Here is an 18785-nt window from a genome sequence, read left to right on the forward strand (position 1 = left end):
ATGCTTTCAAGATGTCCAAGAAATTGATACTATTTTCATAACAACAGAAACAAGAACAACAACAGTACTAATATCCAAGGAAAAGAAATCACTATCTCAAAGAGATATCTGCACCTCAATGTTTGTAGCAGCCGTATCACAATAGTCAAACATGGAAATAACCTAAGTGCCCAACGATGAATGGATGAAGAAAATGTGGCTTGTATATCTATATCTATATCTATATATAGATAGATAGATATGTGTATGTATGTAGATATAGATATAGATATAGATATAGATAGATACAATGTGACATTATTCAGCCACGAAAAAGAAGAAATTCCTGTCATTTGTGACAACATGGATGGACTTTGAGGCCATTATGCTAAGTGAAATAAGTCAGAGAAAGACAAATACCGTATGACCTCTCTTGCATGTGGAATCTAAAAACATCAAACTTCTAGGAACAGAGAAGAATGGTAGTTACCAGGAACTGAAAAGCGGGGAAAATGAGGAGGTGTTGGACATAGGGTACAAACTTAGTTATAAATAAGTTCTGGGGTTTCCGAGGTACAGCATGGTGACGACAGTTAACAAAACTGTATTGTATATTGGAAAGTTGCTGGGAGAGTAGAGCTCTAATGTTCTCACCATAACAATAACAATGAAACGGGAATTGTGTGAGGTGAAGGATGTGTTAACTAACCTTATTGTGGCAAATACATCTCAATGTATAGGTGCTGCAGATCATCACACACTACAGCTTAAACTTGCACAATGTTATATGTCAATTATATCTCCATAAAGCTCGCAAGAAATCAGGTGTTATCTTCTCTTTTCCCTTTCATCCTTTTATAAGGGTATGGTGGGGTTTTCTGGAGGATATGTTGTATGTGATATAACAGACTAAAACAGAAGCGTCTGTGAGAATCCAGCTGTGTTCTATTAAACCAGCCATAAGAGAAACTTTCAAAACTACAAAATAGTGCCATTCTTCTATTGACATTTGACATTTGCCATTCTTCTATTGTTCTGGAAAATATAATTCTTTTCCATAAAAATGTTATTTATGTTGGGGCACCTGGGTGGCTCAGTTGGATGAGCGTCCTACTTCAGCTCAGGTCACGAGCTCACAGTCTGTGAGTTCGAGCCCCGCGTCGGGATCTGTGCTGACTGCTCAGAGCCTGGAGCCTGTTTCAGATTCTGTGTCTCCCTCTTTCTCTGACCCTCCCCCACTCATGCTCTCTCTCACTCTCTCTCTCTCTCTTTGTCAAAAATAAATAAACGTTTAAAAAAATGTTATTTATGTTAACATGGAATGGGTTTATTAGTTTTCTTTTTTAATGAATTGATACATCATTATTTTAAGTGCCCTCGGTTTTCATTTCTAATACCACAAATATTTATAGGTATAATCCACAGAAATAAAGATTCTTTAGAGTCCTTTATCATTTTTAAATGTGTAAAGGAGTCTTGAGACCAAAACATTTGAGAACTGCTATCTCTCATTATAGCTGCCTTTAAAAAACAAGAACCCAGGGGCACCTGGCTGGCTCAGTCAATTAAGCATCTGACTCTTGATCTTGGCTCTGGTCATGATCTCACTGGTTCGTGAGTTGTAGCCCCACGTAGGGCTCTGCATTGACAGCATGGAGCCTGCTTGGGATTCTCTCTCTCCCTCTCTCTCTTCCCCTCCCCTGGTCATGCTCATGCACATTCTGTCTAAATAAATAAATAAACTTTAAAAAAAAATCCAGGCTAAATACAGATTTCCTTTGATTGTATTATTTTTAACCAACTGACGCCCCTGTTAAACCTAGTTTTTCTGCTTACATCTCTGTGCCGTCTTTCTCCCTAGTCTTGGTTTGGACTGAGGAGTTCATGCGTGACAGCAAAAAGTCTTGGAATGGAAAGCAGCGATTATAGACTCAAGCACCTCCTTCCTCTCAAATCCCTAAAGTACCTACTTCACTGTATATTCAATTAATATTTGATTAACGGGTGGATAACTGAAACTGATTGCTAACACAGAGAGGCCTGCTTGATGCCTCTGAGAAGTAACATGTGTGCTTGCTCCTGAGTTCACAGATGCATGCCAAACACAGCAGAACTCAACCCAGCAAGGCCAGGTGCACCGGGGTCCTGGGTGCACAGCAATCATACACCTGTCTCCCCCATCCAGATCATACTGCCATCTGGATTCTGTTCACTCACAGGACGTGAATCAGCAACTCGTCTCCTACACAGCTTTTTCCCCCGGAGACGGTAACCCACAATGAGCATCACATGCTGAGCTCACACACCCATCCATCTTTATCCATGTGGCTGCTTTTGTCCCTTGATCTCATTCTTTTTTTTTTTAATTTTTTTTAATGTTTATTTATTTTTGAGACAGACTGCAAGTGGGTTAGGGGTAGAGAGAGAGAGGGAGACACAGAATCCGAAGCAGACTCCAGGCTCTGAGCTGCCAGCACAGAGCCCGACACGGGGCTCGAACTCACGAGCTGTGAGATCATGACCTGAGCCGAAGTCAGACACTCAACTGACTGAGCCACCCAGGCACCCCCTCTTGATCTCATTCTACTCCGCACCACTGTCTGTCTCGATTAAGTGTGTGTATTTTATCTTAGGAGATAAAGATCTTAGGCTCCATGAAGGTTCTCAAAGGCCTTTCGAGGTACCCAAGAGTCTAGCATAGCACTAAGTAAATTATAATCACTGTCATCTCACAAGTTTACAAAATAGTTCAGACACATGGCCCCACTGTTTTCTCACCAAAGCCCTATATGTAAATTATGGAAGGTCCTCTGTTTATGTATCTGCACCTCACAGAGGGAGGCTTCAAAGTTAAGTAACCTAAGGTCACACAGTCGGTGATTGTCAGCCAGGGCGCACGCGTGCCTCTTGGGGTGGCCCAGTCTGTACTTACCTCACTGCATCAGGCTCTTATTTGTCAACACACACTCATTCAGTCTATCTGAAAGAGAGCTTTGAGAAAAATAACAGCCCTACATCCAGACTATGAGCCAAAACATACAAGAATAAGCCCAGGTCTCCTGATTCCTGCTCAGGCACTGTATTTTACAGCATCTTTCCCCTGGTGATTTTAGCTGTCAAAGTAGTCAGTGCACGTGCTAGTTAATCTTATATGTTCTTCTCTCCGAAAAGTACACAAATTATTAAGTATCATTGCAATACGCACTTTCCTTCTTTCTGCCCTCAGTGGCTAATTGGGAAGCCACATTTTATTGTGTTTTCCCAGCAAAAATGAAGGGAAACATTATAAAATAATGCAGTAAATTCAAGCTGTGTCACTAAAGTTGATTATGATTCCTTTTTTTTTTTTTTCTCCCTTTCACTGATTCACTCGTCAATCCCACAAAATGCTGGAGTGGCTTCCAGTAAGTAAAAGATACCCCTGCCATTAATGAGATTATCGCCTCGTGGGTGAAATGACACTTCCAGAGAAAAATTCTAAGGTATTAGAAGTGTGAATTAGCACAGCATAAATTATTTATGAAGGTGATGAAGGAATATAGACTAAAAGAGCTCTTATTACAGGGAGAATTTTAGGAAAGCTTCATACAGGGCATGTCCTTAAAGAAAGATGTCATGAGATATATCTTAAATGTAGGGAGTGGTTTGGGCACATAACCTCCTTCTGCAGCCCCCCAAACCCAAACAATCATAGAGTCAAAGCAAAAACAGTATGCTTCCTCTGCAAATGGAGCCACAAAATGAGGTTATTTCAGTCTCCCATGCCCAGCCAGATACCACCCGTAGGGCCCTGCTACAGAGACATTCTGGAGCCCCCACTGGTTGGTAGACTATTTCAGGAAAGAGGATGGAATCAGAACTGAACCAGGGCAAAATGGAGAAGTGAGTCTACCTTTCAGTTACTATTTACAGTACACGTTTCCCCAGAGGAAATACGACATGCCACAGATACCACATCCTCTCTGACCTGCATCCCTGAGCTATAGCCTGTGTCTTCTCTCCTGTGACTGCTTTCCTTTTCAAGGGCCACGCCCCCAGGGTTCTTCCCGGCTGTGCATCTCTGTGCCACTACACCTTGGGCTTGGATTATTAGTTAGCTGTCTGAGGTGTTACAGGTACAAAACAATGGGACCTCTCTCATTCTAGCAGTGGCACATTGCAATGTTCCAGCAAGCGAGCCACTGGGAAAAGACACAGGTGGGAGCCGGCAGATTTTGAGAGTTCTTCAGATCATTGGCTGAAGAAATCAGCCAATTGGCTGAGAAATCAAGCTATATATAACTCCATTCTGAATCGTTCAAGAGATGGCATAAAGAAGAGAGAGACTGCCACATGACTATGTCAAAAATTGACAACGTTGAATGATCACATTAAGGCCAGATCACAAAGACCTTGTAGGATGGGCTCAGTAGTTGGTAATGGCTTGAGCATTAGGGCAACTGTAGTCCTTCATTATGTCATATGATAAATGCTGCTTTGGGAAAGTATAAGAGAGGCTAAGGGAAGGAGAATTGACAACCTGTGGGCCTGGATTATGTGGTCACCTGCTGCAAGCCAACTTTCCAGCTACCATCCCTGTGGCTGAACACACTCTAGACCAGAGTCTCTGAAATGAGACGTCACATGTGAGACCCATTCCCCATGCTTTCAGAAAGAATCACTACAAGATCTTTTAAAACAAATGGAGGAAAGGATGTGATACTTTGAAGATGAGGTTTAGTAATATGAAGCAGAGATGATTTTTTTTTCTAAATAAACCTCTGTTTGTGAGCATATTGCTAAAAGAAACTTTTCCATTGTTGGTGAATACTGTAATATCCGCTTATTTAAAAAAGGGTCAGTGGATGACAAGTTGAAGAATTTGAGAAGTTTCTCTACGAATTGTGATTCCAACAGCAAAATGAGGCTCTGATCATTTATCCACATGCCAACATATCATTCAGATTCTATGTGGGATACATAACACATTGATGGGAAAAGATGGTACATGGAAGTCAATCTGCCTTGGAAGGAAAGACATGATGGGCTGCCAGGTGTCAGAGCGACAGCTGACAATCCACATCCTGCAAGTCAGAATTCAGTCCCTTTACCTTTCAATGCAAGATCATCATAGTAAAGCACAACTTCCAGGCTACGAAACTGAAAGGAAACAGGATGAGGGTCTGAAGAGCAAGAGACCATCTTTCCAGGAATCCATGACAGGGCAGTTGGGCCAGTGGCTTTCGGTAGTTCCCGACTGGCTATACTTCAGGAGACTGAGTATTTCTTCCAAGTATCTCCTATCTCCTGGGACACAACACAAGCTTTAAGCCTTTGGGGGCATTTAGCCATAACAGTCAAACTATTAAAACAAGGATGGGTAGCTTTATACAATAACTCACTCAACACATTTTTTCCCCCAAATAACTCATAGCCAAGTTGAGGGAGGGGTGGAGGCAGGCTTCTTTCCCTGGAAACTCTCCATCATTTCTCCACTTGAGGTCAGCCCGAGCCTTTTGGAAATTAATAGAGTTATTTAATAAAGGCAAAGGGAGCAGCTATAAGACTTTCCTCTATTTACTCTTCTTTCAAAATAAAGACATTTGTACTATGCTTCTCACCCTATACATCCCAGGTTCTCAGCACTAGTTACATATCAGGATCACCCAGGTGTTCTTTTGTTTGAGTAACAATGTTCATGTGGGGTCCGAACATTACCATTGTCTAAAAGTACCAGTATCAGAACCTCTGGGAATGGTGCCCATGCAATGTAATTTTTAAAAGCTCCCTAGGTAATTCTAATATGCAGCCAAATTTAAGAATAACTACCATACTTGGGCGCCTGGGTGGTTCAGTCACTTAAGCGTCCGACTTCGGCTCAGGTCATGATCTCATGGTTCGTGAGTTCGAGCCCCGCATTGTGCTCTGTGGTGACAGCTCAGAGCCTGGAGCCTACTTCAGATTCTGTGTCTCCCTCTCTCTCTGCCCCTCCCCTGCTCATGCTCTGTCTCTCTCTGTCTCAAAAATAAATAAAACATTAAAAAAACTTAAAAAAAAAAGGAAGAACTACAATACAAAAGAGGAAACTAGGTGTTGATTATAAGGATTTTAGTTTTAGAATAGCTGTCTGACTTCAAAGAATAATGTCTCACCAGAGGAAACTTTGACTTTGAGATTAAAGAATGAAAAAAAGAAAGTATCAAAATACAGAGAATCATTAGAGTGTGTGTGTGTGTGCTCTTGACACAGGGAAGCGATATAACTTAGTGTTTATTAACTGCTTTGGGGCCTGGAACTTTTTTTGATAATCTGTGTCAAAAAGTAAGCACATATATGAAAATTGTGCAGATTTCAGAAACATCACAGACTTCCTGAAACCAATGTTAAGGACCTCTGGTATAGTCGTAGACTTTTGTAGCTACTCTTGTAAATAAGCAAGTAGGAAAAAAAAAATCATCCATAAGAAATGAGAAATTTACATAGGAGTCTGGATTTTGCCCCTAAATTGCTATGAGTGTAAATAAATTACCTAAGCTTGCTAGCCCTCAGCTTTTCCACAAACTGAAATTTTTATCTACCCATAGGACAGTGTGGGTAATGTTTTTACGATTTTGTAAAAAAAAAAAAAAAGTCAAGAGTGAATGAATACATGTGAAAGTACTTTGAGAAGTTATGATTTATTATTAGAGATATTAAGAATTAATCTAAAAAGAAACATAATTTCTTGGGTAACTGACATGTTGATCTAGCTCTCACTTTTATCTGCCTGGTCAGCAGACCATAGATTATAAGAAATTTAGCAACTCTTGAACTTTACACTTCCTATTAGAAGGATGAGTCCCAGCCCCAGTTGCCCTTAGATACCCCATCTCTCTCTCTCTCCCTGCCGTATGATGACTATCCTGCGGTATTCACGAATGGCGCTTTCTGTCAAACTGATAGTAAAGCCATTCGTATTACTGGAGAACATTCGGTGTGAGTTAAAATACAAAGGAAAGGAAGTAGTTCCAGAGGAAATGAAACCCATGAACCAAAATTCAGTCTTTTTCACAAAAGCCCTGAAGTATTTGTTTCTTTCCCCTCTACCCCCCACAAGACCTGAGGCCCTGCGGACTCCATTGTCGTGTTCCCTATCAGAGGATCATACCTAGTAAGGCACCTTCTTATTTCCCAAGGAAACGCTCCTGCAGAAGCACACTCAGTCCCAAGATATTAAAGCGTAAAAAGCTAGGATTAAGAATAAAGCTTATCTTTCACAGCCAGTGCTCCAGAGTTAAGGCCATTCACCAGACCATGGTTAGATGTTAACCAGAGGTGCAAACTTAATGTGCAGAGTAAGCAGAGGCACCCTAAAACACGACACCGGCCCAAGTCTTCATGCTCCTGGGTGTCAGTATTTCCCATGCATTTCATTGTCTGAATTTTAATGAAAAAAACAAAATGAAAATGTGCATGGAGGAGCCAGTACTGATATTGAATCTTGACTGCTATTTACCACTCCTCAGAAAAATATGTTAAACAAAATGCAGAGTCACGTAGTTTAAGCTACTGTCTATTTGTTCATAAAGGAAAATGCTTTATATGCAGAAATTTCAAGTGAGAGGAGATGTCAGGTCTCCAAAAGCAGCTATTATCAAACAAAGCAGCCAGAAAATTAATGCACTGCAGATGGCTGTGACCGCAACCTTGGATACGAGCCAGTGTCTTCGTCTCTCTTGGTAGGAGAGTTTTTGAACTCTCTCCTACCCACAAAGCCTCCTTAAATGTTCTAGTTCTTTGACATAAAATTCTTTCCCCTCTTTTACAGAGTATTGCTTTAACTGTCTAGTTTTTCTTTCCATAAACCCTTGCTGACCTTTACTACAAGTGAGGCACTAAAAAAGAATGGTAAATTGACAATAGTCAGGACATTCGTGTTAAATGTAAAGAGGAATGGGTCATTTAAAGAACAATCAGGTTGATTCTCCTCCTCCAAATCAAGGTCCCCCTTCCAGACAGCCTGCCTGTGTCTTCGTTCCATATCCAATTTATAAAGAGTTTTTTTTTAATTTTTTAAAATGTTTATTTATTTTTGAGAGAGAGAGAGAGAGAGAGAGAGAGAGAAAGAGAGAGAAACATAGCACAAGCGGGGAAGGGGCACAGACAGAGGGAGACACAGAATCCAAAGCAGGCTCCAGGCCCTGAGCTGTCAGCACAGAGCCCATTGTGGGGCTCCAACTTACAAGCTGTGAGATCATGACCTTAGCCAAAGTCGGGCGCTTAACCAACTGAGCCACCCAGGCGCTTCTTGCCATATGCATTTTAAAGTGGCTCTTTATCCCAGGCAGCTAAAAGAGGGAATCTCCACTTTGTAAAATGGCTCCATCATCCCTTTTTCTCCCTGGCTACAGAAGTTGAGCCATTCTGGAGGGTGTGTGTGCTTTTGTTCTTGCCAAACAAGTACACTCACCTGACTTCCAAATGACTGAAGAGTTTTGTGTTTTAAGTAGTACTTTATTCTGGTTAATTGAGAATTGCCACTTATATAAACCACCAACCAGGCTGCAAACAAAATAGGGCAAAAGACTCACAGTAGCAACTTCCTTTGCATTAGGAAAATGCACACCCAAGAGTTTAATAACAAAACCATATACCTTTTTACACAGTTGGTATTTTGTTTATGTGTATCATGACTAATAGTAATGGCTGTAATTCATCACAACAGAAAAGCAATCAACCGCTCTAGCTGTAGAAAATTAAAATTGATTGAGACCTTTTGTCTACCCTGGCAGAAGCTAATAATTACATCATTATTAACAATATAGCCAGTAGCCAAATTTTTTTAACTTCTTTTGGTTTAAGACAAAATAGAACAAAATCAAGTTAATGTATTCAAGTTGAGTGATTCTGTGGAGCAGGCTACTCCCATGTGGATCTACCATTGGCAGAACATCCACTCTGGACTAAGGACTGTCCTAGGTGTTTGCACACTGGATTCATTTTATCCTCCCCACATCCACGGAGGCACGTTGGTGATAGATGAGGAACTATGAAAATGAAGTAACCAGCCCAGGAGCACAGAGCCAGGACACAGACTCAAATCCAGGGCCTGTCTCACTCCAAAGCCTCCATTCTAACCAATGAGCAACTACACTGTCGAACAAAGACCTTCTAGATGAGTACAGGAAACACCTGTCACAGGTACATACTCAAACACCTGGAAAACAAAACATTCTTCTTAGAAACCATCTCTTAATTTTTGTGATCCAGAGTTTTCTGAAGGCTAAACAAAACTGGTATGTATACAGTCTCAGAGGATGTCCCCGGGCCATAGAATGTTCCCAACAACAGGCCAGGGACAGAGAGGAATAAAGGAAATGAAGAGTCATTAACCACACTCAGTGTCCTTAAGACCAAGCTCTGATGTCATTTATTTCCACCTTCCAAGAATACTGGGATGGCCCGGCATGGACAAGTGACAAATACTTGTCAATTAAGTTTGTGAAGATAATGGCAAATGCCACTGAGAAAGACTTGCATTAAACATTAACTCAAGCTAATGTCCCCTCCTTGCAAAGATGGCCAATGTGAGGTTAGGAGAGTCAGGTGCGTGGTTGGATGGAGCTGAACTGTGTTCTGAGTATGCACAAACTAGATTACAGAGCCTCAAAGGAAGTTTTCCCAGATGGATAGAAGAGTCCAACAAGCAGCAGCTCCCAAATCTGAAATGAACCTGTGTTCTTGGCTGGACTGTGACCATTTATTAGGCTCTAACTGATGGTCAGAAGCAGTGAGCAAGATGCTCCCTGTTACACAGCTCTGAGGGAGAGGGTAGGAAGAAACTTTGTTCTGATGTTCTCCCAGGATGCCCCTGTGGCATCAACCCTTTCATGAAAGAAGCCACCTTAAACTAAGTTATACAAAGTAGTTACTTGATTCATGTTTTCTCTCCTTCCTCTCTCCCTGACTCTTCCTTTATGGCAATCACATGATTGTCTTGGTCTGTCCCAGGCCAGTAGAGGAAGACATTCCCAGTCCCCCAAAACTGCACAGTGGTGGTAGTGGCCGGCTCAATCTCCCTTAAATAAGGTCCTACATCATGGGGGAGAAATTAGCACCATTAGAGGCCAAGTGTTCCTTTAACTCACTTTGTTCTCTCTTCTGCCTAACCCCTGTGCCTAAGGGAGCTGCATGGGTTCTCTAAATTTCAATGATGGAACAGTTGACCATGGGCTAGTGTTCCCATGTATTCTCTCATCTCATACCTAACTCCCGTATTTATCAATAAAAGAAAAGTTTGTGGCTGCTTATGATTTTGTATTCCACCCTTATGAATGTTCTACTACTAAAAACATATAACCATTTTTATGGACCAATTGGAAATTTGAACGCTGATTCCATATTTAAAAATATTAAAGAAATATTAAATTTCTACTTAGGAGTGGGAATGATACTGTAATATTTGGGGTTTTTTAAAGAATGCATAGCTTTTGGGGTGCCAGGGTGACTCAGTCGGTTAAGCGTATGACTTGGTTTGAGCTCAGGTCATGATCTCACAGTTTGTGAGTTTGAGTCCTGTTTCAGGCTCTATGCTGACAGCATGGAGCCTGCTTGGGATCGTCTCTCTCTCCCTCTCTCTCTCTGCCCCTCCCCTGCTCTCTCTCTCTTTTTCAAAATAAATAAATAAACTTTAAAATATAAAAGAATGCATAGCTTTTATATCTATATATGAAAATATTTACAGATTGGATGATATGCTGTCTGGGATTTGTTTCAAAATAACATGGGAGGAGTTGTAGCAGGTGGGAGTATGGGTGAAACAAGATTTCCCATGAATTAATTATTGCTGGCGCTGGGTAATGGGTTCATTGTACTAGGTTTGTTTTGGTTTTTCGGTGGTACTTTTTTTGTATGTGTGAGAACTTTTCGATAGTAAAAAGCTTTTTTAAATTTTTTTTCAACGTTTATTTACTTTTGGGACAGAGAGAGACAGAGCATGAACGGGGGAGGCTCAGAGAGAGAGGGAGACACAGAATCAGAAGCAGGCTCCAGGCTCTGAGCCATCAGCCCAGAGCCCGGCGCAGGGCTCGAACTCACGGACCGCGAGATCGTGACCTGGCTGAAGTCGGACGCTCAACCGACTGCGCCACCCAGGCGCCCCAGTAAAAAGCTTTTTTAAAAAAGAATCAAAATTAGCTAGATTTAAAATAATAAAATATAAAATATAATTGGTGACTTACTTTAATTCACATTAGGAAATTATATTTTTCAAAAATACTTTAAAATATGTGCAATTTGCATGATTGAATGTTAAATGGAATAGGAAGATCTAAAACTGCACATAAAATACTGCATATGCATAATTATTTACACATGCATATAAATGGAAGAAAAACTACATAAAATGTGTATCAGAATTTTCCCTGGCTGGCAAGAATATATATTATTATTCTTTATTGTTACTTTTTTCTATTTTTCAAGTGTTCTGAAAAGAAAATATGTTTACAATTTCATAAAGTTCTTTTTATAAACTATACTCATAATGTTAGGGGAAAAATAGTTACAGAACTGAATGTGAAATTCAGTTATAAAATGGGTGTGAATGGTGTGTGTATGTGTGTGTGTGTGTGTGTGTGTGTGTGTGTGTGTGTCTAAAATAAATAGCATCATATTGTTAATAGTGATTATCTCTGTGTGATAGCATCATTGGTCATTTTTATTTTTGTTTGACTCTCTGTATTTTCTGCAATTAACAAGAATTATGTTATAATCAGAAAAAACATGAAAAATTAAAGCTAGATTTATTGTACTTCTTTATAAGTAAAGGACTATCTCTATAGGGCAAACAACATACAAGTTTAAGAAACCATGCATTATATATAGTAAATATATATTATATACATTAGTATATTATCACTACATATGTCACTAAATATAACCATATATTATAACCATATATTAAATTTTATATAATAACCACATAATACCTGTAAAGACGGGAGACTTTTAAATTCTCATTGAAGGTATATGTTGAGATTTTAAACAATGTTAATACAGAATCCTTTGCACAGCCACCATGATGTAGCGATACTCACAGATGATTCCTTCATAATCATGTTTCGTTTTCTGTCCAACTCCAGGGATATCTATGCCAATACCAGTCTTTGGACTACAGGATGATTCCAAGGTCTTTAAGAAAGGGAGCTGTTTACTTGCTGACGATAATTTCGTCCTGATCGGCTCTTTTGTGTCATTCTTCATTCCCTTAACCATCATGGTGATCACCTACTTTCTAACTATCAAGTCACTCCAGAAAGAAGCTACTTTGTGTGTGAGTGATCTTGGCACACGGGCCAAACTAGCTTCTTTCAGCTTCCTTCCTCAGAGTTCCCTGTCTTCAGAAAAACTCTTCCAGCGGTCAATCCACAGGGAACCAGGGTCCTATGGGAGAAGGACTATGCAGTCCATCAGCAATGAGCAAAAGGCCTGCAAGGTGCTGGGCATTGTCTTCTTTCTGTTTGTGGTGATGTGGTGCCCATTCTTCATCACGAACATAATGGCCGTCATCTGCAAAGAGTCTTGCAACGAGGATATCATCGGAGCCCTGCTCAATGTGTTTGTTTGGATCGGTTACCTCTCCTCAGCGGTCAACCCACTCGTGTATACACTGTTCAACAAGACCTACAGGTCGGCCTTTTCACGGTATATTCAGTGTCAGTACAAGGAAAATAAAAAACCATTGCAGTTAATTTTAGTGAACACTATACCGGCCTTGGCCTACAAATCTAGTCAACTCCAAATGGGACAAAAAAAGAATTCAAAGAAAGATGCCAAGACCACAGATAACGACTACAGTATGGTTGCTCTAGGAAAACAACATTCAGAAGATGCTCCTACAGACAATATTAATACAGTGAATGAAAAGGTTAGCTGCGTGTGATAGACTGGTTGCCATAGCAACCATGGAGGGCACACTGGGCAAATTTTTACCTATCTGGGGGAAAAAAAAGACAAAGGGGAGACTGGAAAAAAAATTAGGCCGATCTAGTAGAACCAACAATAATATTTATATGCCTCATTTTATTCTGTCAATGAAAAAAAAAAGGCAGGGTTAAAAGACACAAAATGTGCACTTCAAAAATGTTCTGACAGCATTTCAGCTGTGAGCTTTACGATACTTATTTTTAACATTGTAAATGATATACATCTTTAAAATAATTAGCTTTTATTGTAAAATTATAATGAGGCCATAAATAAGTCTAAATTAACTTCTATTCCAAGTGGAAACCTTGCTCCTACGTTAGTTGATGGCATGAGTTGGTTACCTATTGCTGTAAATAACAATAGCTACAAATAGTGAGAAGTTGGGTGAATATAATATAATGACCTCTTAAAGAAAAATCCTCTTTAAAACTTATGCTACATATTTTGAACAACAACAAAAAAGACACTAACGACGGTGTTATGAAATCTGTATTGTTAAGATAATTAAATGAAATACTTGACAACTTTTTCATTCCTGCTTTTTCACAGATGTCGTTTTGAAATATTCACAAAGTTGCTGACATTTGCTGCATTTCAACTTAATTCTTCAAAGAAGTGAAAAAGTTTTAAAATGTTATTTAATAACTACTGCTGCTTTCTCTTCTACTATTTGTGCTTTATTCTGAATTTCCAATGTGGTCTTGTTTAGTGTTTCTTCTCATAGGTAAACTATCAAAAGGATAACTTAACATTACCAAATACATTTCTAGAAACTGCTTCTCCTAAACGACACCATAGTGGTGTTTGGTAACTCGCTGTTTAATGACTACACCGTGCATGCGCTCCGTTGAGCAGTAAGCAGTATTGATGTAACTGTGTCAAGATTGAGGAATAAACTCAGGTTTTTGGCTACTGCCAGCAGTACAGTCTTAGGAGATCTCTGTAAAATAAATGCAGGTGACTTTCCCATTGGCACCCATCAGGTAAATTGATGCTTTCTGATCAATTAATCTCTATTATTTGCCAAAACTGTTCAGCTTTGGTCTCACGATCATCTACTGAGTGTACATTATCTGTGAAGAAATTTCCTGGGTACTGAGGATATAAAAATAATTAAAACAAATCCCTGCTTTTAAAGCAAATGACCTAATTGGAAGAGTCCTTGTCAAAAATATTAATTAACAGACATTTTGAGAATTGGTTCAAACTATTTCCTTCTACATAGTTCAGAAAAAGGCTTGTTTTGACCCTGAGGGTAATTTTCTCAGTAAGTTTCCTGATTGGTTGTTGATGAATATCAACCAAATGACCGAGAGGGGAAATATTACATGAGGTCAAAATTTGTAATTAGTTTAGAAATATACACCTCAACCTGGGCCCAACCTATGACTACCAAAGTTTGGAGCAAAATTTCATTTGGAAATTTCATTATGGAAATTTGGAAATTTCATTATGGAAATTTGGAAATTTCATTATGGAAATTTCATTTCCATAAAAACTAACTTCTTTATTACTTACTAACACTGGACTCCATAAAAAAAAAAAAGCAATAATATAATGCTATGTAAAAAAGTTTGCTAAAGAGAGAAAGACTAACAGCAGTTAATTCACCTTGACGTCACTCGAGATTAAATTACATATCCTTACTAAAATAGAAGTTAGGTATGAGATTACAATACTGAAGCATTTCTATTGAATGAAAAATAGTGTTTTGCACTAAGCCATTTGAAAAATATTATGGATTTGAAAACTAAAGAATGTGGGAGATGCCACTGTGTAATTTGGAAATGTATTAAGGCTATCCAATTATGTCCTTGTAGATACATTGAAAGATATGTATTTCAAAGCTAGAATTTATAGTAAGCCACTTGTATCAAGGCTGCATTTGAACTGAACTACTTTAATGATTACACCATACTAACTGATAAAACTACAAATGTTAAAAAATCTCTTCTCTACTGTATTTTGCCTTAGTTTGTAACTCTGCACATCTCATTAAATATTAGAGAAAAAATTCCAGACTCTATCCCCATACACTCAATCTTGATCAGAATGAACATAAATACTGCCTGACAGATATCTTTTGACTACATATATATTACAAATGTGTATGTGTTTTCTTTCCATAAGTATCTATTCAAGTGTATATAGACAACCATGTATCTGCGTACATGTACAGACATGTTCTCATGCACTTTATTCGATATTTATATATTTATATGGAGAAAAAGCAAGAAGTCATTAATGAAAACCTTCAATATATACACATGTGTGCATGTTTGTATCCTGTCCATTAAAATGTGAATTCATGTTCTAATGTTTCTATGACCTTCCATTGCGGTCAAAGGCAGATTAAAATGTAACAGAAGTATCAGCTCTTTAAATAAACTGGAAATTCACCTGATTTTATGGGAAGACTTTAACACAATTCTGTAAGGGTGGTGAAAACAATAGTCCTTATATACAGTTGAGTGATCTTGAATAAAATGGTACCTTTGGGCCCTTTGTTTAGTCTAGGGACTTTCTGACTACTAAGGATTTCAAAAATACACCCCCAGCCCCAGTGAAACACGGTGCTTGAATGATTTATGGATCTGTGATTAAAGGACTCACTCCTAGTCAATACTATTAAAATACAGTGACCAACCTTACTCTACTTTAAGTTGAATGGTAGATTCTTCTATATTTAAAGGAAGGAATTAAATGCCATACCTAATTAGGGGAAACACTCAGTTTAGACATACTTAATCTACTTGGCCACAGCGCCACCTCATGGTCATTTTTTAAAGTGCTACCGTAGCCAAATTGAACTAAGTTACTGTACTGCTTTTGGCAAAGGGTGCTTTTCCCATTTGCGCATCTATGAAACATGTTCATAAAGTGTTTAATTATTCTGTGCCATATATAATAAATACGGTGAAGATTATTTTGTGTAATGATTTTAATCAAGGTAATTCTAAAAGATTTCAAGAAAGAAGGAATAATTATCAATAAAGTCTACTCAAAAATCAATGCAATTATGTGAGTCCATAGTTTTGTCTGCCAAAGGGAGTGACCCACACCTTTCAGATACTCACACTAGGAACTCCATGTATCATTTAGATATTTTGAGAGAACAAAGCCTGTTCTTCTGAAGTTCAGTGACTCAACTAGGACTTACCTGCTTATGATTCAGCTTCCAGTTATCTGCAGCAGAGACACTCCACATTTGGTCACTCTGTCTGGTTGCACACAGCCCAGAAACATAGAGAACTGCTGCTGTAACCCCAACACATGCACACAGGTACTGATGGCCACGTGTGTACAGGCGTACCCCAAGACATGCACAGGTGCATTCACACAAACAGTACACACATTTTCACAGGAGATAATTTCAGGAATTAAAGTAAACCAAGAAGACACAGTATCATTGAATAAACTGGAAAGCTGCCTTGATTTGTCATTTCACCTCTAAATGTTGGAAAAGTTTATGAAATAGGGACAGCAGGTATCTTTTCCAGGTGTTTATAGCTCCCTGTATTGAGTACCTACCACGTGCCAGGCATTAAGCTGTTCGATTTGTTTGCTTCACCTAATGGAATCTTCACAACAATCCTATAAAGTAGGTATTATTATGCCTTATTATTCATAGATAAAGAAACTGAGATTCAGAACAGTTAGTAATGCGGCCAACGTCCCACAGCTGCCAAAAAAAGAATGAGTGGCAAGTTCAAGCCTGGCTCATCTGACTCTGAAAAATAAGTTCTTGTTTCTACCCAATCTGGAGAGAACAAAGAGAACTGAGTTTAGAACCAAAGGATGCGAGATCCCATCTTGGCTTGGACAAATCACTTAATAACCCTGTGTCTCAATTTCATTGTCTCTAAAAATGGAGCTACTAGCACCTGTCCTGACTGACAGCATCACTTAAATGAGGTCATGACTATAGCTGTGCTTGATAACCTATAAAGCACTATGTAAATGTAATAACTGTTATTAAAAAGAAAAAAACCACAGCCATTATATATTATTGGCTATCAGAGCAAAAAGTAGACAAATTGTGGGATAGTCAATATTATTATCAATAGCTTCCACATTCTGTGAATACTCTCATTTTTAATTTTTTTTTTTTTTTTACTTCTGCTTTGTCCTCACCATGATGCAGAATTCCCTTTGCTGGTACTCTTTCTTCCTGCTCACATCAAAACTTGCCCATTCTATGACCCATTCCATTAGGTTTCTCCTCTTTGCTGGAGCACCAATAAGTAATTCAGGCTGATAAACTATTGTCTATCACTGAGGTCCCTTTAGCTGTTCACCATGATATTAATCCAAAAGGTAAAACTTTAGCACCAGGAAGACAAGTGAGAAAGAAATTTAGGGACAAGAAATAGTCTCCTGGTATCACTCAAATGACCCACAGAAAAACAAGCACCTTCAGAAACTCCATAATTTATATAAAGTTTTATAACTTAATATTAAATTTCAAACCATAATAATAACAGCGATTTGAAAGAAAACATATGATTTCTAAGATTTGATTTTAACTGAGAACACTAATAATATTACTAAGTTTATCTCAAGTTTAATACCCAATGGACATTTGCCCCAGTCGCTATGCAGTAAGACAAAAATTTTGTTAAATGTTTATTATTTTAACAGGTGTTTTGCTAAAACAAATGGTTTCCCTATTTTCCCTAGTGGTATATACCCCAGTCTTAGCTCTATTCTTCGTTTTTGATATTTAACAACAGTATATCCACCTTAGCTAACACATGATGGGTGGTTTTCACCCCTAATTAGAGCCTCAGGATTTGATGTAACCCTATTGTCATGGAAGACTGAGGAAGGAAACCGAGGTTCAGTCTGCTGCTACTTTCTGAACCTGCACAAACAAAGCCTCTCTTCCCTTGAGTGTATACTATGGGACTAGAGTCACTGATCTTTTCAAAAGTTCTCTTCTAGGTTTATGCTCATCTCAATGCTATGGAGTCCAGTCAAGGCTTTGATGAACCAAGACACAGCTTCATGACCAAAGAATATTCTGGAACAATACTCACATTCTCTTAAATTCTTTTAGATGAATTGCAAATAAATGACAGTTTTACGTTTCATATGGGAATATTATGAGAAAAATCAAATTTTTAATGATCCAAGGAGTTTCTAAGATATGAGACCAAGAGTCAGATTATCAACACAAATGATCCCTAACGTGGCATTTTTCTTACAATCAGCCTCCCTTCTGCACAGTTTCTAGCTGCTACCAGATATCAGGTTGTACTTTATAACAGCCCCCGAGATTCCTGAAGAACAAGTACTCTCACTATTTAAGTTCAATTTCCTTAAAGGGTTAAATTTTTAAAGCTCAAAAAGATTTAGATATCACGGTGCAGAGGAGGTCTCTTTTTAACTGCTAGATTTTTATTGAAAGTGAGCCAAGGTCATTTAAGTTTTTATTTATAATTAAGATTATAACATCTTCAAAGGTATTTATTCTGGCTTCTGGAGAACAGCACAATCTGTACTTCCTGTCCTACATTTATTTCAGATATTGAAAGGTAATAATATGCTATTATTCTGATGATCTTGTCTACTTGGGGTGACCCCAAGTACAGAGCCAAGACAAGAACTTGAGTGCAGATTGTTTATGTGGAGCATGATCCCAAGAAGCAGATAGAATTTGGGAATAAGTAAAGTCTATTTAAGGGTATGGTACCAAGGATCCACAGACAGTTAGGGATCAATTCCCCTACCAGGAGATGCCTTGGAACTCTTCACTGCAGATGGAACTAAAATCAAAGGTGGGCCAAAAGCAACCGGTTGAGCTTGCATGAAGGTTTTACTCAGTTGGTGATTAACCATAGTCTCAAAAATCAATATGCATC

The 18785-nt window shown here is 38.7% G+C and overlaps 1 protein-coding gene across 1 annotated transcript in view; it reads left to right on the forward strand.

Annotated features, from left to right (window-relative positions):
- Nucleotides 1-13373, forward strand: part of HTR2A (5-hydroxytryptamine receptor 2A) — a 56913-nt gene extending 43540 nt beyond the window's left edge. The window contains exon 3 of the mRNA XM_047861689.1: nucleotides 12078-13373. Within this exon, the coding sequence (XP_047717645.1) occupies nucleotides 12078-12877 (800 nt within the window). The 3' untranslated portion in view covers nucleotides 12878-13373. The remainder of the gene's footprint in view (nucleotides 1-12077) is intronic.
- The last annotated feature ends 5412 nt before the right edge of the window (nucleotides 13374-18785 follow it).

The sequence above is a fragment of the Prionailurus viverrinus genome, chromosome A1, assembly GCF_022837055.1.
Source record: "Prionailurus viverrinus isolate Anna chromosome A1, UM_Priviv_1.0, whole genome shotgun sequence".
Taxonomy (NCBI): domain Eukaryota; kingdom Metazoa; phylum Chordata; class Mammalia; order Carnivora; family Felidae; genus Prionailurus; species Prionailurus viverrinus.